Source organism: Stegodyphus dumicola, chromosome 4 (assembly GCF_044657685.1).
Source record: "Stegodyphus dumicola isolate Sdum_Otavi_A_Nest chromosome 4, ASM4465768v1".
Taxonomy (NCBI): domain Eukaryota; kingdom Metazoa; phylum Arthropoda; class Arachnida; order Araneae; family Eresidae; genus Stegodyphus; species Stegodyphus dumicola.
The window spans coordinates 103,098,360-103,125,467 of NC_140771.1; the positions used below are offsets into that span (position 1 = coordinate 103,098,360).

The 27,108-nt window shown below is 33.1% G+C and overlaps 2 protein-coding genes across 4 annotated transcripts in view; one reads left to right on the forward strand and one right to left on the reverse strand.

The window, feature by feature from the left end:
- The window catches only part of LOC118189884 (signal peptide peptidase-like 2B), a 100,804-nt gene extending 79,845 nt beyond the window's left edge, over nt 1-20,959 (reverse strand). For 2 of the 3 annotated variants that reach the window (XM_085815289.1, XM_085815286.1), the window contains exons 1-2: nt 20,755-20,959; nt 11,452-11,565 (exon numbers count right to left, since the gene is read on the reverse strand). In XM_085815289.1, coding sequence (XP_085671415.1) covers nt 11,452-11,565; nt 20,755-20,811 — 171 coding nt within the window. In that variant the 5' untranslated portion in view covers nt 20,812-20,959. The remainder of the gene's footprint in view (nt 1-11,451; nt 11,566-20,754) is intronic. The other variant, XM_085815287.1, reaches the window with a different exon arrangement.
- Nucleotides 20,960-21,191: 232 nt separating this feature from the next.
- The window catches only part of Rpn7 (regulatory particle non-ATPase 7), a 36,167-nt gene continuing 30,250 nt past the window's right edge, over nt 21,192-27,108 (forward strand). Inside the window, exons 1-3 of the mRNA XM_035373778.2 lie at nt 21,192-21,420; nt 21,718-21,923; nt 26,287-26,432. Coding sequence (XP_035229669.1) covers nt 21,276-21,420; nt 21,718-21,923; nt 26,287-26,432 — 497 coding nt within the window. The 5' untranslated portion in view covers nt 21,192-21,275. The remainder of the gene's footprint in view (nt 21,421-21,717; nt 21,924-26,286; nt 26,433-27,108) is intronic.

Below are 27,108 nucleotides of genomic sequence, written 5' to 3' on the forward strand. Positions count from 1 at the left end.
TCGAAAGACTGGGTGAATAGCCAATCAGACACCGATACTTTCGTTCGGGTAGCTAATTTTTTTTTTTTTTTTTTTAAATCGTTTGCAACGCAAATCCGCCAACAGATTGGTTAAGAGCCGTGCAATTTTAATTCCATATTCATGAGAAATCGCAATTCACACATAGAATGGCAATCATTAGAAATGATAAGAAATGTCAAGTGAGCAAAATTAAGGACCATATATTCATTTTGGCCAAAATTAAGGACTTTTAAGGACCAAAAATCATTTTTGAAAAAATTAAGGACTTTTAAGGACCGTACGAACCCTGTTTTAACTAGTTCAGCAAGACACTCTTTTGCAATAAAAATTCTAAATAAGTATTGTAATAAGGTTGATCCACATCCCTTCTCTTTGCACTTTTGAGGAATATTTAACAAATAGTTCTTAATGAAGGCGTTGTTTTCTTTCACTTTTACTGGTAGAGATTTATGCATAGAAATTTGTTACATTTAATACAGGATACTCTTATTGTGTGCAGTTAAAATATCCTAGTTTTCGGCTTATTACACACTCTTATTTATCAGTGCTAGATATAATAAAATATATAAATTAAATAAACAAAGGTCAATAATTAAAATCTAGTGGCATGTATTATTAATATTCAAAAAAGTAATATTACTGAGCATTTTCCCTTGAAAAACAGATAATACAATGCAGTGTAAAAAATAGCTGATCTCAAAAATTAAAAGGAAGATGACAAAAATGTTGAATAATTGAACACCACATTTACATCTGCCCACTCAGAATAAAGAACAAAACAGACAACTCTGAAATGAAATAATTCAAATATATTCATTAATAAAATATTTATCTCAATGACTCTTCTTTGAGAACTTAATGTTGCCCCACTTAAATTGAATTTTAAGCTATACAGTAAAGTAAAATTAAAGAACTATTTCATGTTCATATTAACAACAACAATGTATCTCTATCACCCGTTTAGTGAGCAGGTGTGAAAAAATAGTCTCAATGTAACTCATGCATGTCATAAGAGGCGACTAAAATGGGTACCCAACGTCCAGGGTATAACTCGGCACCCTATCAGAGGACTGCTCCTTCAAGGTTGGAAGTTGGACGTAGGGCTAACAACCCCACCTGGGAAAAAATTCCCTGTTTCAATGTCTGAACAAGAAAATATCCAGTACCCTTCTCATAGATGAGCTCGGAAAAAGATAAAGGATTTGATTTTGGGGTCATAGAATGTCTGTTCCCTCTATTGTTCTAGAGTTCTGCATGAATTTATATAGCAACTTGAAAGGTACAAGGTAGATACTGCAGCAGTTCAGGAACTTAGAGAGACTGGGCAGGGTATATAGTTGATAAGAAAACCTCATATACTGTTCTACAGCTGTCATGACAAAAAACACACAGAAGGAACTGGTTTCTTGGTAATGAGGAAAGTAACTGAGGACAAGGAAGATGAACAGAAAGATACATTTTATGAAGAGCTCTCAGAATATTTTAGGAGCTGTCCACTTAATGCTATTACACTTTTACTTGGTGATCTGAATGCTAAAGTGGAAGGAAAAGGAGTTTAGACCCAATATGGGTATGCACAGCACACATGATAAATCTAATAATAGTGGAATCTGCCCTGCTGGGGTTTGCTTTTGCACATGACCTAGTGATTGGTAATACCTGCTTTGAGCATAAAAACATTTATGAATATACTTAGAAAGCAACAGATAGAGTGATGTTTAATTAGATAGATCACGTCCTTATTGATACTAGACATTTCACAAACTTGATTAATGTAAGAACTTTTAGAGAAGCTGATATGGATTATGAAAATTTTTTAGTTCTACCTAGCATAAGAGAAAAAACGTCCAATGCTAATATAGAATGACTAAAGAAACTACAAAGGTTTGATTGTAATAAGTTTAATAAATTAAATGCCATGATCCCCATTTGGGGATTTGTCTCAATAGCAGAAATTTTGTAACTTTAATTAGGTTGGCAACAATGGTTACTTTTTTACATACATTGTTGTTTAAACCTTTCTCAAGCTTTTGCATGGGTTGTTGAGTGGTAGGTGTTAAATGAGTGACCTGGAGAGTATTATTTGTGAGAAGAAGTAAAATTTCTGCGAGTTTCAAGATTTCAACATTTTCAAAATGTGGTATGTCATATTATGATGTACTATGTTTCCAACTCCTGTGTACTGTTGTGTTCTCTAATGGATTTAAAATATATTTTCTAACTATTTATTGTCAATGTGAATTTTATTTTCTGGTGAGGGCTACTTGACTGTCGATCCTTATTTGGGGCTCATGGCATATTCCATTTATGTTCCAATTTCTAATCTCTGTGTCAATCTAGACACCCAGAAATAAATGTAAATTGAAAGAAAAAAATTTGGCAGTTAATGGGTTAAAATGAAAGAAGTTGCCAGGACTTACAGCGAGGCATTGGAGAGGGATATTTCACAAGTGAATATTGACACTCTTGATCTTGAATACCTATGGCTTAGGTTTAAAATAATAGTATCTAACACTGCAGGTGCAGTTTTAGGCCATATAGCTCAAGAAAAGAGTGGAGTTTGGTTTGATGAAGAATGTAGGCTTGCAAATAAACAAAAGCTTGCCGCATACAAAAGAACATTGCAACATTGTACTAGAAATGTGGCAAGGAATACCGTGAGGAATGGAAAAATGAAAAGATTCTTAAGGCTCAAGGAAGAGCTTTTGAGGAAAATAGATTTAAGAGTGTTGAACATCTGAAGAAGACCAATGAGTGCCATGCATTCCATCAGGAGGTCAGATAATGACAAAGAGACTTTAAAAACAGAATCAATTTTTGTAGAAATAAAACAGGTGATATCCTTAGCGAAAATTCTCAAATTTTGGAAAGATGGGTTGAACTGTTAAAGGACAGTGAAAATTTTTAATTCTTTTGATGTTATGCAAGAAGAAATTTTGACCAATTACAGAGAAATGGCACCACGAAAGTTTGCATGAAATAGTATCTGCTGTCAAGGAGATTTAAAACTACAAGGCACTTGGAATCGATTTTATATAGGCAGAGCTTTCAAAGTATGGAGGATAGAGTGCTATGGAGTTTTTTTACTGAATTAGTCAGAATGTTTGCTCAAGTGAGAACATGCCAGAGGATTGCCTCATAAGTGCTATATGTTGAATCTACAAAAAAGGAGACTCTTTGGTTTGTTAAAACTATAGAGGGATAAGTTTACTGTGAACTTGCTACAAAGCGTTCTACAAATTACTGTATAAGAGACCTTATGTAAATAGAATTGTTGGTGACTATCAATGCAGATTTTGTATAGGCAAATCCACTGTGTAACATATCTTTCACCTTAGACAGATTATGGAGAAACCCCATGAATTTAATATTGATTCACATCTCTTGTTTATTGACTACAGACTGGTGTATGATTCCATTGACCACAATGATTAATTAAGAACAATACATGATTTTGATATTTTCTTAAAATTGATAAAATTGGTAAAAATTATGCTTAGTATACTTTTGCAAGCTTTTGGTTCAAAGATACCTTTCTAGCAGTTTTCTCATCAGTTCAGGAGTTAGAAAAGGAGATACCCTCTGTGGCTTTTATTTTAAATAGCGTTGAAGAGGGTCACCAGGAAGTTTGGAATAAACATCAGTGGCAGTATTTTTAGAAAATCTGTTCAAGTGCTAGAAATAATCTGCAAATGCAGATTTTAGTACAAGCAGCCAAAAGCAAAAAATATCTAATAGATGTGTTTGAAGCTATTGATAAGGACGCTACACCAGTTGGCCTTATTGTTAACCAAGAAAAAAACTAAATATGTGACTACTATTGGAAATATACTCTAACTCATCTCTTAATTGGGGATTATAAAATTGAAACAGTTACATATTTCATTTATCTGAGATCGATATTTAACAAAAATAATGATAGCTTACCTGAAATAAATAGATGTACTGTTGCAGCTAATAAAGCTTTTTATAGATTAAAGTATTTATTTAGATCTGGCTTTTTACCTGGAAAGACAAAACTATTATTCTACAAGAGCCTAAATCATCCTAACCTGACTTACACTTTGAAGACCTAAACTATAACTAGGAAGAAGGAAGGTATCTTAAGTACTTTTGAATGCAAGGTTCTGAGAAGCATTTTTGGGGGAATTCAGGAAAATGGTACCTGGCATAGAAGATGCAACACTGAATTATACCAAATGTTCAAAGAGCCGAATGCTGTTCATTAAATTAAAATAAGCCATCCCAACTGGGCTCGGCATGTTATCCATATGAACAATCACAATTACATACTAAAAAAAAAAATGTTTTTTGGCTAGACCAAGTAACACAAGAAGATGAAGACCTATACTTTGATGAATAGATGCTAGGACTGTAGGAGGAGGACTGTTTAGTCCTTAAAACTAAGAATTGGATGAGTTTGGCTGCTAGTAGAGGTGGTTGGAAACGTCTAGTTCATCTTGGCCCACCCTGCGCTGTCATGCCATGGATGATAATGATATATGTCTATATTTTAGGAGTTCTTTTACAAAAATCCCTCTTAGTTTAGATATTATTCTAAATTTTTAGCATATCAGAAAGATTATTTGAAGTTTTTTTTTATAAAGAAGGAAAATGAGTTAACAGTGGAAATTGTTAATAATTAAATATTTTAAAGAAAAATGTTATTCGCTCAAAAATTCCATTATTATTTTTCCGTTAAGTATTCTCTCTCCGTTCAAAACATGCAAAGAAGAAAAATTTGTAATTAGATTAGGAACAAGATTACATGCACCACAAAATGTCAAATTATAACATGACAGCATCATTTAGTTGCATTGCATACAAACATACAATTATTTTTATAACAGCCTTTTTTTTCTTCTTATTCTCCAACCTTATTTTTTAAGAAACTTTGAATGCTGGATTTCAAAAGCAGCACCTACTATAGTTAATACTGACTTTAAAACTGCAGAATGTGTCCTTAAAGGAAAAGGAGAAGATGAAATATCCCATCATTACTTATGATACATAATGTTGCGTGCGTACGGGTTCGTTATGAAATGAATGCACAAGTCCGATGAAAAATGAACAAAAATTTATTATCACAACAAAAATGCTTAAATTTTCTCAAATTATCATGCAGTATTACAATATCTCACAGTAGTTTTCTTTTAACTACTCAAATGTCAATAGAACGTAATTCAAAACAGCTAAAGAACGCTAATCCGCGAATTCGCTACAATCAACAACAGTAGTTTTCTAAACAACAACAAACTAAGCAACTACTACAAACTGAGATTTTTTCCTCCTTTTATAAGATTTTAAAATCATGCGCTAGAATTTTCCAGTACTTTCTCGAAATAAAAAGAGATATTTATTTATTTAATGCACGCGCTCTTGTATTTTCAATTTTCCGGCTTAGCTTTCTTTTAATATTCGTCACGCGCTGCACTGCGCGAGAAATAAAACCATTTAATTTCTAATTGAACTAACATTAGCTTTTTAAATACCAAATTCGTAACACTGCGCCCTTCCCAAGGACTGCATGTCCGGGCAGTACAATCCCTGGACAAGAAGCAAAACTTACAACTGTGGCATAAATGCATTAATAAGCATTACATTACAATAATAAACAACATGAACAATAAATGCAAAACATAAAACAAATCAAATGCTATCAAATACAAATCAAATACACATTTAAAAACAAAATGGACCATGGTCTTATACTATTTACAATTATTTACATTATGTACTATGGCCATAGTAATGAGCTAACCTGTCGTAATGAACGACTTTAGGTTTAGAGTTCGAAGACTTACGAATCCGAACCACGACGTCATTCAGCCTGTTTAGGACTGTGTACGGCCCATCCCAAGGTGACTGTAATTTCGGACAAAGTCCTTTCCGTCGAGTCGGATTCCACAACCTTTACCTTGTCTCCTTCGTGGAATTGATGTTCAGTAGCTCTTGTGTCGTATCGGGTCTTCATCTTCTCCGTCGCCAAGTTGACTCGCTCTCGTGCAAAATTGTGCATCACTTCAAACCGGGCCTGGAGATCTTGAATATATTCCTCAGACGATGAAGGAGCATCCGGAGGGCGGCCAAACAATAGATCACAAGGCAGACGAAGGTCAAGACCGAAGAGCATCTGTGATGGAGAATAGCCGGTAGTCTCGTGGACAGCACTGCGGTAAGCCAGTAAAAAGAGTGGTAATTTCTTGTCCCAGTCCTGTTGGTTTCTGGAAACCACTAATGAGAGGTTATTAAGGATGGTTCGATTGAACCTCTCTACCATGCCGTCCGACTGGGGATGCAATGGCGTCGTTTGAGTTTTGTCAATGCCAAGTAGTTTGCATAGTTCTTTGATTACTGCCGAGGCAAAATTCCTTCCCTGATCGGAATGTAACTAAAGAGGCACTTCGAACCTGGAAATCCAGTGCTGTATCATTACCTCAGCTACTGTGACTGCCTCTTGATCAGGAATAGGATAAGCTTCAGGCCACTTGGTGAAGTAATCAATGACAACGAGTATGCATTTGTTGCCATCAGCAGTTCGTGGCAGAGGTCCCAGGATGTCAAAGGCGATACGTTCAAAAGGCGCACCTACGTTGTAACGTTGCAGTCTGCCTCGGCTGCGTTTCCTCGGTCCTTTCCGACCTGCACAGGCATCACAAGATCGGCACCACTTTTGCACGTCATTCTTTGCATTATTCCAGTAAAAGCGCTCACGAACTCTCTGTAAGGTCTTCATAATTCCAAAGTGACCTCCTGTAGGGCTGTTATGTAGTTCTTTGAGGACATCAGGAATCCGGGATCTTGGAAGTATCAGTTGCCATCGGAACGTCTTCCCATCATCCGACTCGAATTTCCGGTATAAGACGCCGTTTCGAATGTGAAGTGAATCCCAGAGTGCCCAGTATTGTTTTGTTGTAGGACTACAGATAGAAATGTCCTGCCATGTAGGTTTTCTGTTTGATGACTCTATTAAATCAAGTATGGGTTTAATGTCGCGGTCTTCCAGCTGGTCTTTCCTGACTTCATCATCACTCCACGGGTCTCGAGCAGCCGATGTTGATGTTGTAATTTGTCTTGCGACCGGAGTCAGCAGCTCGTATTTCGCTTCCACCCTGGAACAATATCGGCAGTTTTCTTGGCAAGGTCTTCTAGACAGGGCGTCGGCGTTTCCGTGTGATGATCCCTTACGATGACGGATAGTGATGTCATATTCTTGGAGTCTCTGTATCCACCTGGCTATTTGACCCTCAGGATTTTTGAAATTTAAAAGCCACGCCAATGAGGCATGGTCCGTGCGGAGGAGGAATTTTCTCCCGTATAGATAATGATGGAAATGTTCTACAGCTTTGACTATGGCGAGCAACTCTTTCCTTGTGACACAGTAATTCCTCTCCGGTTTAGACAGGCACTTGCTCCAGTATGCTACTACACGTTCTTGGCCGTCTATTTCTTGGGACAAAACAGCACCGACACTTTCATTGCTCGCGTCGGTGTCGAGAATAAATGGTCTGTCGAGCTGAGGATACGTCAGGATTGGAGCAGATGTTAAAGCTTCCTTTAAGTTGTTAAATGCATCCTCGCATTCCTTTGTCCACAAGAATCTTTGCTTGCTCTCTGTCAGCTTGTGAAGTGGTCTTGCGATGGAAGAAAAGTCCTTCACGAATCTCCTATAGTAGGTGCAAAGCCCTAGGAAGCTTCTCAGCTGATGGACATTTTCGGGACGCGTCCAGGATTTAACCGCTGATACCTTTTCAGGATCCGTGCGCACACCTTCTGCAGAGATGACATGTCCCAGGTAAGTCACTTCCTTTCGAAACAATTTGCATTTAGCGGGAGTCAGCTTCAGATTGGCCTCTTTCAGTTTCTGAAGCACCTTTCTAAGATTTTCTAGATGCTCTTCAAAACTCTTTCCGACGATGATGATATCGTCCAGGTATATCAGACAGGCTTCGTAAGAAAGGCCTTTCAAAACAGTCTCCATAAGACGTTCGAATGTTGCCGGCGCATTACACAGTCCAAACGGCATCACTTTGAACTGCCAAAGTCCTTGTCCCGTAGTAAATGCCATCTTTTCTCGGTCATCAGGATGGACTTCTACCTGCCAATACCCACTCTTTAAATCAAGTGTTGAGAACCACTTGCTTCCAGAAAGAGTGTCTAGAATGTCATCAATTCTAGGAAGAGGGTAACTGTCTTTCTTCGTAACCTCATTCAACCGGCGATAGTCAACGCAAAATCTTGTTGAGCCGTCTTTCTTTCTGACGAGAACGATGGGAGATGCCCATGGACTCGCTGAAGGCTCGATGACATCGCCTTCTTCCATATCTTTTAACAGTGTTCGCACCTCTTCCTGTTTAGCAAACGGTAGACGTCTTGGATGTTGCTTGATCGGGGGATGATCGCCAGTATCTATTCTATGTTGGGTCGAACTTCAGAAGACGAGCGGGAGAAAACAACTTGAAGATCTTTAATGACGCGATCGGCAGCATTTTTCTCTTTATCGTTTAATTGTGCATTCTGCAATAACTCCGATGTAATGCTCTCTGAGGACACGGATTCTGGGATGTTACTCTTTTTTTCAATGCTGGTTACTGGAGTACATGTTGCAACCACTTCACCTTTCTTAATAACTCTCGACTTTTCAGTTACATTGGCGACTCTCACCGGGATAACCGTTCTGGATAGGTCGACGAGTGTTGAGGCTACTAATACTCCTTTTGGGATAAAACAGTTATTGGGATATTCTATGATGCCGTAGCGGAAATTTCTATTTTCGGCTATGGATCCAGGAAGTAAAATTTCTGTTCTTGCAGGTATTGTAATATAGTCTTGTGCTATGATTTTATGGACAGATTTAACTTCTTCATCATTAACGAGAAATAACGCTATGTCCTCAGATGTAGAATGCAATTCATTATTTTTAAAATCCAAGGAAAAATTGAATTTCCTTAGAAAGTCCAATCCGAGTATGCAAGAATCAGTGATCTCTGCTACATATGCCGTGTGATGGTAAGCGGCACTTCCAAACGTGATGTTAACATTTACTTTTCCGTCGATGTCGATCTTCTCACCGGACACAGTCTGGAGGGTAATGCAGGGCGGCGTCCAGATAAGTTTGTTTCCTAGTTGTTGAGCCAAATCTTTTCGGATGATGGTGATGTTGGCTCCTGTATCTATAGTCATATTGCACGGAACTCCATTAATATGTCCTATTATGAAAAGTCCATTACTGCCGCCTCTCACTGCAGAAATCTGAAGCGCTTTAAACGGGGGCTTTTCATTATCTGGCAACCTCCGCCCCGCGAGATGGCCACTAATTAGTTTCCCTGCTGCTTGTTAGAAGCGGTCTTAACATCAGTACCCTGGGGTGTTTTGCAGTTTCGTCGTATGTGTCCTTCAGCACCGCAGTTCCAGCACTTAACGGTCGGTTTCTTCTCACCAATATTCCATCTCAAGGCGTTCAGTTGTCTAGTTAAATCGTCAAGTCGAGCGGTGACTTGATCCCCTGGCTCCTGGACTTGAGCAGCTCTGACTGGGGGGCAGTCTCGACGAGTGGCTTGCTGGGCTGCCTCAAATTTCATGGCGTACACTAGAGCACTTTTTAAATCTTTTACATCCGCCATTCGTAGAGCTTTCTGTATTTCAGTATCTCGGATGCCGTCGATAAAGTATTGCAAGGACAGGATTTCCCTTGTTTCTGTCGGGCATTCCGAAAAGGCGAGATGGGACAGCCTTTCAACATCTGCGGTGAGCTCCTGAAGTGTTTCGGTAGGCTTCTGTTGACGAGATTTTAATTGGAGCCTGCTGTAGTCTTTTAAACACTTCTCCCCAAAGCGCAACTCCAAGGCGCCGGACAGAGCTTCGAAATCTAACCTTTTGTTTTCGGGAAGAGTCTGAAGGATATCCGCTGCGTCGGCTCTTAAAGAAGCGGCGAGATGACAGGCCTTAGCTTGGGAATCCCATCCATTCGCATCCGCCACGATAGAAAATTGTGTCTTATACACCTGCCAGGAGGTCTTCCCATCATATGTGGATAGCTTCAGAGGTGGACGAGCAGGCATTGGTAAGAATTTAAAATCATCACTCCTGCTCCCTGCCGACGCTACGAATTTCTTTAAAGTATCCATTTCTTTGGCAACTGCAGAAACTCTCTCGTCAATTTGTTCTTTTACAGAAGAAACTCTTTCTTCTATTTCTTCTTTCACCGAAGAAACTCTTTCTTCAATATGTCCAACTTTATTTTCAACTGCGTCAATTCTGCCTTCCATAGCTTCAAATTTATTTTCTATTATGCAAGTAATTTCTCTTTTCATTTCTTCTTGACCAGCTTGAACGGCTTTCATTTCGTCCTTAACGGATTCCTGGCCCAATTTCATTTCTTCCTTAACGGATTCCTGGCCCAATTTCATTTCTTCCTTAAATGATGCTTGGCCAGCTTCCATCTTTTCTTGGAATGCAGCAAAAGCACTAATGAGCTGTCTCAATTGTTCTTCCATCGCTCTTGTTATTGGCATTCAAATCCCACTCCTGACACCAAAAATTGTTGCGTGCGTACGGGTTCGTTATGAAATGAATGCACAAGTCCGATGAAAAATGAACAAAAATTTATTATTATCACAACAAAAATGCTTAAATTTTCTCAAATTATCATGCAGTATTACAATATCTCACAGTAGTTTTCTTTTAACTACTCAAATGTCAATAGAACGTAATTCAAAACAGCTAAAGAACGCTAATCCGCGAATTCGCTACAATCAACAACAGTAGTTTTCTAAACAACAACAAACTAAGCAACTACTACAAACTGAGATGTTTTCCTCCTTTTATAAGATTTTAAAATCACGCACTAGAATTTTCCAGTACTTTCTCGAAATAAAAAGAGATATTTATTTATTTAATGCACGCGCTCTTGTATTTTCAATTTTCCGGCTTAGCTTTCTTTTAATATTCGTCACGCGCTGCACTGCGCGAGAAATAAAATCATTTAATTTCTAATTGAACTAACATTAGCTTTTTAAATACCAAATTCGTAACAATAAATTGCAAACAGTATTTCATGATCACTTAAAATATTAACATGCAGTAAATAAAAATTTTTTGTATTACTAATACATACATTTAACTACAAATAACTTATATAAATACATGCTGCTTTTATGGTTAAAACTACCTAAAATACAAGACAAAAATTTATAATTTCAAACTTTGACATTTTGACAAAAGCTATAAAATGATTGTGGAAAAAATTACATGATTATTACTACTATAAACATTTTTAAAAAATTCAAATTTTGGAAAGGTGGGATGAATATGCTTATATTAAAATTCTTAAATTCAATTTATTATATAATTGCATTTTTTCTCTCTTTAATAATAAGGACAAATGTATTTAAGGTAAAATAAAGCAAGGTAGAATCACAACACACATACTGCTTTAGACTTTTCTTCAGGTACAACTGAAAGTCCTTTAAAATATACCATACAGAAATTTTCTTTTTCAGATGATGATTCAGCAACAAGTACACCAAATTCTTTAGGTAAAGCCTGTAATTTTCAAAATATTAAAAAGTTTATAAATAAACCACTGTGCAACAAACTATAGTAATATATCACAAAAAAATTTATCACTGTGTAATTAAAAGTTTTTAAATTGGTTATTTTCATAACTTTCTTTTAAAATATCAGAGAAGTATTTTAATAAATGACCAACTTACAAAAATAGCATGATAAAGACTCTCAATATTTAAAGGTTCAATATTTAGAACGCCTATTTAAAACTTTGGTTTAATCTAATAACAGATACACACACAGTAAAAAGCCAGAACATACTAGTTTAACACAAAAGCCTTGGGGGGGGGGGAGAGGAAGCACACACTGAGAATTATTTTTAAATATTTGTAGCAAACTTGAAATACAATGTACTCTTCATTATCCAGGTGCAGATTACTTGTTTTGCAGATTATCCATGAGTGGCCATGCTTACGCCCAGCCAACACTATGTATGTAAAAGTGCAATCTAAAAGAAAACCAATAACACTCATTCTATCATGCAGAAGGATTCTTTCTAATCCAAAAATTGGAGATATATCTAATTATGAAGAAGTCGAGGTAAAAACTGAAGTTGTAAGCCAAAAAATTGAAAATGTAAAATTCTTTGAATATGTCTATCGGGGAAAATACCGAAGAACAGTTTGATGGCAATTCAACCGAGCAATGTTTTCAATGCTTGAGTGATGCAGATAATCATTTCAAATATTGCGAGAACAGAGGTAGAGACGATACTGAAATTACAAACAAAGATACTGACAATCACACTACTTCTGAGACAGCAATGACTTCTGTCAAAACTCTATTGGACTTCGTTGACCAAAGAAGATTTGAATGCATTGATAAAATAACAATTAGAAAAATACACAATGAAATTCATCAAATATCCTCAACAAAGTATATTTACTGATTTTTTTAAAGAAATAAACACATACAATATGCATGAAAATTGATAGTTTGGGTTATCTATAACCTATTTCTCCAGCATCGCCCCGGGAAATCAAGAGCACTGTGTATAAATTAAGATTTTCTGGAAATCAAATATCATTCTGTCTGTAAACTTTAAACAAAGCATCAAACAATACTTTTACTGCATGAACTGCCTAGCAACTTTATTATTCATTTCATTAAAACCAAAGTTGAACTAAAAGAAGTCTGTATTTTCAATTAATAAAATTATAAATATTAATAAGACAAAGTATCATGTTTTTACTTTGAATACAAAACTGATTACATTTAATTTTGTACAAACTATAGCAATTAAATAAAACAGAAAATGCTGGGCACTTGAAATTGCTCTGGAATCCAGACACTCTTGCAAAATGAAACTGGTATATCTAGAAATAAATTATTAAAGAAGTTGGCAGGAGTGAAATTGGGCTTTACTTCGCAACAACTATACGATTTACATTAAGCTTAATACTAAACATCGAGTTGAACTATTAGTTACTGCCTCTGAGATTATAAAAAAAAAAAAAAAAAAAAAAAAAAGCAGGACATTTTTGAAATAATCACAAGTGTTCCCTATTTCAACAAAGCTATGAAGTTCTGACTGGTCTGGAACAATTAACTGTGCCCATGCAAAGACCTCTTTTGAGGCTATTTAAAAAATTTCCACGACATAAAAGTGAGTATACGTAGACAGAAGCTGACATACGTAGACAGATCCAAAAGTTTCTTGCTTGTTATACTTCTAAAGGAAATAAAGAAAATTTTAATACAGTCAAACTTGTTTTTATGCAGTAGATAGGAACCGCATAAAAGAAACTGCACACACACAGACACAAAAATTCAGATATTTCAAAACTACTTATAACAAGTCACTTTTTTGCAACATATTAGATATATATATATGTATATTTATGCAGTGGAGAGGCACCACATAAAAAAAATCACACTTGGAAAATATGACAAAGATTTACAAAATAGCGAGAAAGTGCGTTAAAAAAAATAATAATTATACTACACATGCAAACATTTTGAAAAAAAAATTTTTTTAAATTTTACACATCGAAAAGTTTTCAAAATTCACATAATTCACTGCTACTCCTTGTAGTTTATTTTTTGTTACCATAAAGCTGGTAATAAATTTTTGCAACAACATTCATTTGATCAGCTGCTAGTAAACATCATGATAGCTGCTTTCATTTGTTGCACAATTTAGATTTATTTATTTTATTCACATATTTTTTTGTGCTTATAACTGTGGATCCTTCACCATCTGCCACACAATTTAATATTGCAATTTTAGTTTCTAATGCAATTTACAGATGCTTTTCTTTGTTGTGCAATTTATAGATTTATTTATTTTATTCACATATTTATTGTGCTGTGGATCCTTCTCCAGGATCCTTCGCCAGTCTAGTTAACATTACAATTTTAGTTTCTAACGCAATTGCCTTTCTTTTCCCTTTTTTGGAGAATCTACAATTATTCTCTTTAAGGGAGTACTTATGTCTAAAATTAAAAAACATAAAAATTATATCTAAATACACAAAATAATTAATTTACCTTTATTCTCATTATAAAATGAATCCTTAATCGTGAGAGTCATGGAAAAACTCTGAACGTGAAATGCATGCTGCTAGTGTGGTGAACGAAAATGACTGAATGTGCATTATCGAGAAACTTTTGGTAACAAATTAAGGTATCTTACCTCGTTCGGGTACCATTTTTTTAAAAATGGTTTTTATTTTAACTATAAACATCTTAATTTGAAGATAAGCATATTAATGAATGAAAACAGCTTAAAACGTAATGCTAAGTAATTTTAATTTTGAAAAATAATGAAAAAAAGGATAATTTTTGCTTAAATTTTGCCGTAATGGCAAAAAACCATGGTGAACAATGTATATATAAATATGCAGTTTTTATAATTTGTATTTATTTTTACATTCGTTTTGTATGCAATGAAGCAAAATAATTAAGAAATATTCATATATCCTTTAAATATGTCAAAATGTATTTACTGTACATTTTCCTATTATGGCATCCAGAATCTAAAAATAAAAAGTAACAATTCAACTTCTAATTAATATTTCTAAAATCTTCCGCTTCAGAGCATGCATCAGATTATATGAAACATGTATAGAAAGTAACATTTAATTCTATCCATAAAAGGCTGTTACCATTGGCAATATTTACAGAAAAAACATTTTTCAGAAAACAAGTTTAAGTTTTCATAAAACAATTTCTTGATGAAAGAAGCATCCCTGATAATTAAAATTTCCCTGCTTTGTAACTGAAACCTTGTTTTTTATTCACACACATTGGACTTTTTCTTTCGAATAAAGCGTAATTTTTTCTTTGGGTTTTTGTAAAACCTGTGGAATGCCGCCAAAACTCATGATTCTGCACTTTATCAAGTTTTCGAATTCCCTGCTCATTGTAAAATTCAGGACACATATCTAATTTTGAAAATACTTCAAGCAAACCTATAAATCCATCATTAAATAACACAACACCTACATTTGCTCCAAACGTTACTGTTCTCAAATTTATGAATGTTTCTTTCGCAACAATTTGCAATAAAACGCCATTAAAACATTCCTTGATAGTTTGAATTTTGCCATGTATGCACGTTTTAATAACTCTTGCTTATTTAGTCAACTCCATATATGTAGGTTTAATTAAATTCAAAACATATGTTGATATACCAGAGGTTTCTGCAATCGCGCTTTCATAGTTGCACCAACTCATTGATTAAGGAGGACATTGGCTTCGAAGAAGCGCTATAATGGAACAAGTAGCTAGTACAGCTTACTGCATCTCAATGAAGTTTCCAACATTACTTCTAATTGCAATCCCTAATTCTGCAGCTTATCAATAAAAAAATGAGTCAGTTTACCTTTTCCTTTCAATTTAGGAGTGGAGATTTTTACTTTTCGTAGTCTACTACCAACCCTTTTCAATACATGTCCAATGCATTCCAGTTTCTTAACCGAATCTTTACCATATAAATCTTTCACAATTAAAAACCCCTTAGAATTCCCATCTTCATAATAACTCCATGTACTTCAGCTTTCGTAATGTGATAGATCATTAAAAAAGCGGATAAGCACCAACTGCTTCCATACCCGAAGGTGCTTCTTTATAATTTGCAGAACAATTATGTTATGCTTTTCATATGTCGTGCTGAAGATTGCATTCCATTCTGTTAATTTTGTTGCAAATGATGATAAAATGTGACATAGTTTTCAAATCAAGCACTTTGTCAATGCTAATTGACAAAGCAGCAACACGTTGAATACCCTCTGCGCCAAACTAAATACGAAATTAAGTGAAAAAACTATCGCCAGATTCTTAAAATGTATTACAAAATATCTAAACTTAGTACGAAGGTTTATAATTTACAAAATCTTGATGATAAATAAGGTTTCTAAATAGGTATGTCTATTTAAACGTTCACTTCCGGCCTAGAGTATTGGAACTTCCGGTTTATTCCGCTACAGAAAAATGCTTATAACTTCAGTTCTAATTAGTGTATCAACAAGCAAAAACTTGTATTTGATAGCTAAAGATGTATTCGTTAAGATAATGTAATAAAGTAGAAATCGAAATTTTAACCGAAAATCGTCTTTTGTACGAGGTCGGATAGCGCCTAAAGACGAAAAATGCTTTTTACAGTGTACATAGTTGCTGATAGAAAACATTAAAATAGTGTTATAATGCCAACACCATAGGAATTCATATACTGCCATTAAAAAAAATTCTCACAAAATAAATCACACACAAAACAGGTTTAACTGAAGTTTATTTTTTAATATGATCTTCTAGTATGTCGATACATTTTTCATGTTATTTAATAAAAAAACTATGCCCCTAAAAAAATCTAAAGGCTTGCCTCAAAATTTTCTACAACTTCTTGTTTCACACTATCAACAACATTAAATATCTTTCCAAGAAGGTCAGATTTCAAGGTACTTTTCCATTTTGCTGGCGCAAATCTCGTCAAGCAGAGCAGATTTTATTGAAGACAACACACAGTATACAAATAAAAAAATGTTAAACAAATGTTATTTTTAAGAATTTTTTACTTTAGAGGTATAAAAATTTTAATATCGCTTATTTTTTTTTTTTTTTTTTTTTTTTTTTTTTTTTTTTTTTCAAATGCGTCTGTCATTTCCTTTCTCCACATAAATTCTGTGAAAAAATTATTCAGATCCATGACATGGTGTTCCTCTGGCCATTCCAGTTTACAACCATTCCGTGACTGGTTTCCAACCGATTCATTTTCACTGGTTTTTTAGGTTTCATTCATAACTTCAGTATACACCATTTAACTGAAGTTAAATGCACTCCAACCATAAACAAACCTCACACACTTCAATTTTTACATATGCAAAAGAATGGGAGCCTAATTATCATTCAATTGTAAGAACTTAATTATTACTCACATAAATATTATTACAAATGTAATTTTTTCATTAGATATTTATTACAGAAGATTATACAATAAAACTACTTACAAAGTAGGCTTTATTTTTGTTCTGGTGGATATTTATTTAATGGTGGTAGCTTTAGTATCAAATTTGAAACAATTGTTCCCATTAGCAATTTTGTAGAAAAACAGTAGGTTAGAGCAGATTGAAGGGTACCCTTTGGATTATCGCTAAGTTGTTTGTTTCGTTTATCGCCAAATTGTTGTTTCATTTATGGTAACCTGAGTAGTTGAATGTTATGGAAACCCTATTATGACATAACTGGTTGCATGATTGCAGTGAATTTGAATGATGGGACAGATTTTGGATAAGAAGTACATTGCTATTTTGTGGTTTACGTGGTAAAGTGCCTGAAGATTAATTTGCCTTATAAGAATTAATTTGAAGTTTCTGTATGATTTGGAACGAAAGGGTAAAAAGCATTAATTGGACTGGTGTGTACATGAAGATTTACTTAGTTGCCATTATAAGTGTCCTGTTTGTAAGAAGGAAATGTGTATGGTCAAACGTCTGAGGATACCTACACTACGGAGGATATTTCTGACTCTTATTTTTGTGAATTTCTGTGGCAATGTCAGTATAAAGATTCTAGTTCAGATAATTTTAAGAAGTTTGGGGATGACGTTGAGGAATTTTGTTTGACTGAAAACAGGGAAATTTGTAAATAAGGTAAGTGGATATTTTTGTGTAAGTGCTAAGACGAATTTCCTTTTTTATATTTGTTTATTGTTTGATTTAAAATGTAGTTTATTGCAATTTTATATTTTTTGTTGGCTGCTCCTTTGACCTTTTAAGTGAATATAGATAGATGTGTACATGGACAAAGTCAAGGAAGTGTGCAATGCCTAATTTATGCAATTCTCTGATGTTTTTTAAGTGAAAATAAGTTGATGTGTACATGGATACTGAGTTTGTGCAATTCTTTGAATTGTCACTTTGGATTTGAGTAACAAATTCTTTGAATTGTTATTTTGGATTTGAGTAACAAAGATTTTTTGCCCAAAAATCGCTGCTACATAAGGCCAAAATAACAAGTCAAAGAACTGCACAAACTCGGTGTCTGTGTACCGCCACAAATCGCCAAGGGGCACTCATAAATATATTTTTACCAAACACTGTATTCCTGCAGAAATTTTACAATTTCTTCTATTAGTGGCAAATTCCACAAGCACATATTTTAAAACTGAGTTTAAGGGGGGAAAAATATATATATTATTTGTCTGCAAAAATCAATCAAACTTAGAACACAACATATAGAATGTATGCGAAAATGGTGAGCTTGCTTGACTGAAAAATAGTTACGAGTACGGTTGCCAGAGTTTGGCACGTAATAAGTCCAAAAAATTTGGTAACTTCAACTACGGTGGTTGTGCTAATTCACAAGTACCTCTAATTGTAGTTGGATACTTGATCACAATTTTCACTTTGGTTCTGTAAAACTTAGCCATAAAGCTTCTGCAGTCGGCAATATTCTGCAAAAAAATGTTTGCTGGGAGTTTCAATCAAAATCTATATCAAACTAAGGCTGCCTTTTTTTTTTGCCTAATATTAAAGATCACTTCCTGTTAGCAATGACAGTCCTTGCCTAACCTGACACTTCTCAGAAAAAATGTATACTTTACAAAAGAAAAGAAAATTCAGCAAATCTGGACTGACTGGACTATTCTTTGGAAAAAAATGTAAATAATTACATCTCCTAGAAATTCAAGCTTGATAATTCATTTTGCTACAGTTTTTGTAGCTAAACGAAACAAACCTATACGACCAATATATTGGATATAACAGTTTTTCATGCTGAAAACACCATAGCCATTATATTGGTCATTTAATTTCTAAAGAATTAAAATGAAAAACAAGCGACATGAGAATGAAGAGGATGAAAAATAAAATAAGTACCTAAAAGTGCTACAATAAATGATGAAATTAAGATAAAAAAAATCGCATATCAGTAGTAAGGACAGGTAAGTCATAAGTAGACATAAGTAGGACAGGTTGCTGTCCTACTTATGGCATAATCTCAATATAAATTAAAAGCCTAAAGATAAGACACTATCTGGTGTAAACTTTCACTAAAGATTGCAACTATACTTATTTATTCTAGGACCTCTGAATTACCCTTATTCCGAGATCACTGCATGAGAATTTTTCACTGCCAAAGAGTAATCACCACAGTTACTACAAATCTATTAATACAAATACTAACATCAACATTATTCAAACTTGGTCTTGTTCTTTTTCACTTTTTCATTTAATCTGATTGAAAACCAGACCCATCAATAATCAAATAGGTAAGAATTGCAGTCAATAAGCTGGCTGCATGAGTACTTTCATAGTTTTTCTCATGTGTGAATACAAACTACTTGGAAAATCCACCATGAAATTTAGTTTATTTAATTATGGCACAGCATGGAAGGGTTATCTGTGTATGGGAAGGGATGCCTTCATGGAGGACTTTCTAAGGAAAACTGGTTTATGTACACATTAGACATGGGAAAAATCACAAAAACGAACATGCAGCCAACCCATTCGCCTGGAATTGAACAAAGTTTGGAACTAATAGTATTCAGTTATTTTACCACTCGGCCACCCGCAACCTCTAACAAGGAATCTTTCCATTTAGGCAGACAGTCTCAATATGTTTTGCCATAATTAAATAACTCAAGCCACTAAAGTATAAAAGGCAGTTAGGCTGCATTACAGAATATACCTTTTACATAATTTCATATCTTCTGCTTTTCAGTAATTTAATATATTTGTCATTTGTAAAATACTGTTTTTCTTATTAGAAAAATCAAAAATCATATTTCTCACTGTTCTAAATCATAATTTGCTTGCAAGGAAAGACAACAGATCAATTAAAAATTAGGAAACAATCATATCAGAATAATTTAATACTTGTCCAAAAGCAGTGGAGTGGGATAACTTTGAGATAATTTAGATCCTTGATAGTAACTTCACAGTGCCTTTCTTTGACACAGCAAGGCAAATAATAAAAAAATAAATATTATGTCAGAGTTTCTTCCAATGGCAATTAACTGTATTGCAGTAATCATATTATTAATTGTATTAGTTCACAGTTGAAACAAAAATTAGGAAATAATAAAATTCAAGATGATAGTAGCAATAAACACTTTTCACGATTTTAACAAAATTCTTCAGAATCAAAATTAATGCTGTTTTGCAGAAATTTATCTAGCAAGTTTGAAAGACAAATATATCTAGTTAAATAAGCAACTGCAGACATATGTCTGCAAAAATGTTATAAATACCTTTATAACATTTTTGAAATTTGTTAAACATTATTTTGATGAAAGAAAGCAAGACTATGATCGGGAAAATTCCCAGAAATTCAATGTCTAAGAATTGCCTGTGACTTTACAGTTTTCTAAAAAAAAAAAAATTTTTAAATAAAATTAAAAAAAAAATGTTATATCATTTTTGCCCTTTTATATTTTTTTTCCTACTATAACTCTTATTTAAACTTATTATAGATCTAGTTTTTTCTTTTTCATTTTAGCAAATCACAAAACCCAAATTAGTATTTTTCTGCATTTGTACAAGATGCTTTCTTGACATTTAAATATGCTTGTCTGTGAAACACACATTAATTGTTTAAAATTAACATACCAAATGGAATAAATAAAATGAATTCGTAACATAATAATAAAACTAACAACTTTTCTAAATATTCCGCAAGTAAATTCAAGATCCTTAATAAGTAAATAAATTTCCATGAACAACTCACGTTGCTCAGCTCTAGAATTGTTACGAAATACGCAAAGCAAATCCATGTCCACATCATTTCGGAATTTTAATTTTAACCTGAAAATGAGTAACAGAATTTAGCCACTATTATAGCAAAATATCATCACACTGCGGAAGATTACCGACGTACGAAACTTAAAAATTAAATCCGACTTGGTATAATCCCGATTGCAAAGGTTAGTGCCAAATTCAGTAATTTAAATAATAGATCTGAACCGAGCTGGATAAAATACATTATTAGTGAACGTTTCCAAAAATTCTTCCTTCATGCTTACAACATTCCATTAAAAATTTCTGTTCATGTTAAACGTTATCCAGATTTTATACTTAACTCTACATAAAATCAGATTTTATTTTTCTTCTTGAAAGAAAAGGAAGGGATTATTATACTTCAACTTCTGTGATTGGCAACAAATGCAATTTCAATTGGCATTAAACCAAACCGTGTGTTGAATTTGTCTTGTCATTTTCGGTACGAGTTAGTTAATTTCATATAAGAAAATGCCTGTCGAAAATCTGGAAGCCGAAAGTTTAGAAAAAAATCCAAATTTGGAATTAGCTCAGTTGAAATTTTTGCTTTCTTCTGCTGAGCATCAGAGAGATGAAAATTTGAAATCTCGCCTGCTAGAAGCCATCAAAGAAAATAGTATGCATACAGTTTAGTAGAATGTGCAATATATGTATATATATCGTGAATTTTTTTGTTTATGGCTGTTTTTTATTAAATTATATTTATGAACTCGAGGTAGATCATGAATAACATTAAGAAAAACGAAAATATTATTTTATATATTTGATTATTTTGAATGTAATTTAAATCACCATGTTTAATTTTGTCTTCTTTAAACTTTGATTTAATTATGATATTCTTATGTTTATACTGTAAAGCATAACGATTTTTTTCATTATTTTAATATTTTGTTTTTCTTATTTTTTAAATAAGATATGGCTCCATTTTATGAAGAGGTGTGCAAAGATTTGTCCTGGCCAGTAGATAATGCTCTATTGGAAACTATGAAAAAAGCCAATGAAGAGCAATTGAAAAAATTAGATGATGCGATTGAGGATGCTGAAAAAAATCTTGGAGAAATGGAAGTCAGAGAAGCATTTCTAAATAAAGCTGAGTATCTTAGTAGAATTGGCTCCAAGGTTAGTTAAATCATTTTTATGAATGCTTGTTGATAGTAATGTGTAGGTGCAACCTTCAAAATATGTAAAAATAATATTTTACAGTATTAAAGTGAGCATTGTTTATTGTTTTTTAAGTATGCATTTGTAGCTTTCAAATTCATTTATGAGGTAAATGTTTAATCCACATGTAATTCAAATATAAATCAGTTAATTCCAAAATATTCATTATCAGAAATGAAATTCCCCCCTTATCCAATTAAATATCTGGGGGAGAGGTCTTTATTGAGTTAAATGTCACATAGCATGGAGTTGACATAAAGTAGTTTTTTCTTGTCACACCTCGTATTTTAGCACTATGTTGAATTATTGTTCTCACCCATGTTCTTATATTATTCATTTTTGATGACATTATTGAATTTACATTGTTTATTTTAAAATATATTGCTTTTTTTTGTGTGTGGAAATATGGCATTAACAATCTTTAATTTATCAAGTAATGAGTTGGACATCATCATCATCATTTTTTTCAAAAAAGAGGTCTTTTATCTGTCAAACAAGTATGCGAAAATGACCACAACATGAAACTTTATGTTAATGATGAAACTATTTGGTGGTGCTGTGTTAGAAATTTCAAAAAGAAGAACGGTATCTGTGTTGGAAATTCATTCAGCGATTTCAAAATATCAATTACTCACTACTATTAGATTTATGTATTCTTGGGCAGAGGAGTTGACATCCATGAAATGATGTAGCAAACAGCTTAATATGTGTGAAAGTACAGCAGTTAACTGAAAAAATTTACTCGTGCTAAAATGGTAATAACAAGGATAAGGATTCTTAAAAAATATTCATAGGAAAGGACATATGAGTATTATTATTATAATTATAGTTTTTACGTTCACACTTCACAAGCTTAGTGAAATTATAGCTGAGATTTTGGCACTGATCTTAAATTGCCACTATAACAAAGAAATACAGTTTAATTATTTTGAAAATCGTCAATGTGTAGAAACCAATACAGGGGTAAGAAGTATTCGATTTAAATTTTTAAAAATATTTTTTTAACTTCCATGCACATAGAGAATATGCTGATTATTTGAAAAAAAAAAAAAGTTGCACTAAAGAACTCGGTATTTATAAAGTTTAATAATGTGAATTCTGCTGTACATAATAAAAAACTATTTTCATTGCTGTGATGAAATCAATAGATAATTTGTGAAAAGTCATTTCAGAAGATGAAAAGTTTCTGTTACATCAAGGAGCTTGAATACAGAAAAATGCCTGTCTCATACAGAAACAGAAAAAACAGATACTGTAAACTTTTGGGCTGAGGTAGACAGGCTAAAAAAAAATGCAGAAACACAAATACTCGGTATTGACAAAATTGATTAAATGTAGTTTAAGTGATGTTATGACAGAATGTAAAATGTCCTGAAGCATTGATACCCTGCATGCTATACAGACTACAAAATATTATTCATTCTCACCAAACAACTGTAACATATGAAAATGTAGGATTGTTAAATCCCTCTCAAGATACTATTGGTAAAGATGTTAGGGACAATTTATTGAATAGCTAGACAGCTTTAAAACATTCTTTATATTTTATAAATTTTCTTCCTACTAGATATTTCTCATGTCCCAGTATTTTGGATTCTAATATAATGCTTGAAGGTTTAAATGAATGCTCATTATCCACATCAAGATGTTTATCTGATCATACTCAACTTGCAGTTGTTAGCAAAAAATATAAATGCAGCAAACTGAAATCTGTTGTTTAAAATAAGCTAAACTTGGCATTTATTTTTTAAAAAATGTTGAAAAACTAAAAAAGGTAAGGAACTTTGTGAAATAATATAATTAAACATAAATCAATTTTAAAAAAATAAAAAATGGCAGTACTTACATATTATCCCATTGACTGTGAAACTACCGCCAAGCAATGTAGTTTAGCACCACTTATAACATCTGCACTTTTGTTTGATGCAACCATAATTGATTCTCAGTAAGCCACTTTTTGTTTTTTATGAACAAGGATATAAAATAACTGTTATTGCTTATTTTTTCCTTGCATTTTGAAAAAATAATTAAAATTTGGGACCTCTTCTGCAGAACAGCAAGAAATGTTTTATTCCCAAAGTTATTTGATCCTACCATCAAAAGAAATATGTATGAATGAGCACAATATTGTATTTTATTTGAAAGCATATAAACAAAATGCACCATTTGTGATTACACTCATCGTCATCTACATCTGATCGAGAGAATTAACATTTGTTGAATGAGGGGATACCTGGATATGGCTGGCGAAATAGTGGAAAGTTTTTATTCATAGTGTTCTAAACAGAATTTACACTAAAATTGAAAGGCCTACAAGTGACAGAAATTAACAAAAGCCTTTTTACAAAGTGCAAAAATGAAGTGGCTCAAATACTTCCTTGGGAGTGATTGTGCAGAGAGACTGGTGAATGTTCTCTTTTAAGAATTGCATACAGAAGTGCTCCTCAAAATTCCAGAGGAACAACTTCAGCAGGATATCTACTAACTTTTACGGTTTGTGGGGAATATGTATATACCAAAAGTAATTATACTCTTTGCTTCACTAGTGAAATTGTTTTATGTATTTGCATTGCATTAATATTTTTGATTATTTGTAATTATCTCAAATATTTACTTTAGAGTAGTTTTCGGATATTTTTGGAATTGTGTCACAGGTTGATCTTTACATTATGGTAACTTGGCGTTTTTTTTGGCGAAAATTTAGGGACCAACTCTCCTACAGCAACCCTCTATTTTTTTTTCCCCGCCGCCATTTTGTCTTCACGAAGTAAAGAGATGTTTCTTTTCTTTTTATCTACTGAACACTTCTTCCAACAATCTACTAGCCGAATTACACTTATGCTAGAAATTTTATCTAACAAAACTGCTTAATCATGACAAATATTCACTGCAAAATTGGGAAAAAGTGCACAATACCATACTCCTTATGCGTTTTTCAAAATAACACATACATATAAACCATGTACACGCCGACTTATTTTTACTTAAAAAAACATCCCAGAATTGCACAAAAATGGCATTGCGCACACTCTTCACTATATCCATGTACACTGCTTTTTTCTCATAAATTAGAAAAATTTCACGAAAATACATGACAATTTTGTCAATCTTTAAACCCGGTAAAAAGAACATATATGAAATTACCTGATCGCGAAAAAGTAATGAACATTTCCACATATAAAATAAATAAAATATCCAAAAACTTTTACCTCTAAATCATCTATTACATTATACACGTCACCAACGAATTCATACCGCAACCATTACAAATACTTATTGTCAGATATTTAAATTATTTCCATGCACGTTTACTTCAACTTAAACGTATACCAAATTCCTACAAACATAAAATTCACAAAATAACTATCATTTAATTAAAATATCACTAAACCATGTACACGCCGACTTATTTTTACTTAAAAAAATATCCCAGAATTGCACAAAAATGGCATTGCGCACACTCATCACTATATCCATGTACACTGCTTTTTTCTCATAAATTAGAAAAATTTCACGAAAATACATGACAATTTTCTCAATCTTTAAACCCGGTAAAAAGAACATATATAAATTATCTGATCGCGAAAAAGTAATGAACATTTCCACATATAAAATAAATAAAATATCCAAAAACTTTTACCTCTAAATCATCTATTACATTATACACGTCACCAACGAATTCATACCGCAACCATTACAAATACTTAGTGTCAGATATTTAAATTATTTCCATGCACGTTTACTTCAACTAAAACGTATACCAAATTCCTACAAACATAAAATTCACAAAATAACTATCATTTAATTAAAATATAATTAAATTCAAAAACACTACTTAAAATATAAATGAGCACATACATTAAATTAATACATACATAAATACCCATTTCGAATTCACTTTAGTTACGGCCATGGGATCCAAAAATTCACGAACACTGTTTCACACAACACAGAATAAAGCCAAATACAAAATTTCCAGATTTTTTCCCGATTTCCCCCCTTTTCCGATTAAAGAACCGTAATTCGTCCATTAATATCACATGACATATCCCATGATCTCTCATTTCCCTCACACAAAAAAATGCGTAATCGGAACTGAGTACTGCTCACATTATTACCAAAGTGCCAGGTAGTTAGTAACCTTTATCGCCTCCAAAATGTCGCCAAACTACCAGTTACCATATTGTAAAGATCAACCATGTCACAATTATCCCCTTGGGTATTACATGGAGTAAATTTTTTCATTTTAAAATGTAATATTAAAATTAAAGCAAAATCCTTTAAAACATTATCCCTTACTATTAAAAACATTCTATTCTAGGAAGCTGCTCTAGCAGTTTTTCGTAAAACTCAAGATAAAACAGTTTCCCTTGGTCATCGACTAGATCTGTTGTTTCATATCATCAGGCTTGGATTGTTTTATGTGGACCATGATCTAATAACCCGTAATATTGAGAAAGCAAAAAGGTATGTATTTCAGTTAAATAATTTTCAGTTGAGCTTAGAAAATCGGAGAATAAATATTCAGATATCAGTGGCATGTAAATAGTTTTTTTGTGTGTACATTTTTATTTTCCATAGAGCATGTACCATGTGCATGAATAGTCTTTGTAAAAAGGCAGAGGTATGTACAAGCTGTGTACATAACTGAACTTTAGATGAAAGGTGCTGTAAAGATAGTTAAATAATCATCAACCCTAATATATCTGATTTAAAAAATAACCATTAACGTATTATTAGGATTCTGTATTAGGTGTATATCAGAAATAATAAACAGAAAGAAAAAGGGAGAACTTCATGAAAAATAAGTAAAAAATAACAGCTGTACAAAGTACAGATTTACATATATCATCATTTTGTCTTTCAAAATATTTTTAAATTACTGAGTAATTGCCTCAAGTTGAGTAAATAGTTAGCTGTTGCTCAGTTAATTATGCATGATGAGATATTTAAAATCTATTTTTTATGACTTTTCGTGAAAGACATTGGCATTGCTGTCAAATCTTGTTTTTCATCAAATCTCTTGGTCTCCCAGTAAATCACCAAATCTCCAATTTTTAATTTTAGCTTTTACTAAGGAAAATGTTTCCTAGCAATAATTGAAATAAATGGGATTTATTTAATAAATGAATTGTAAATTAGA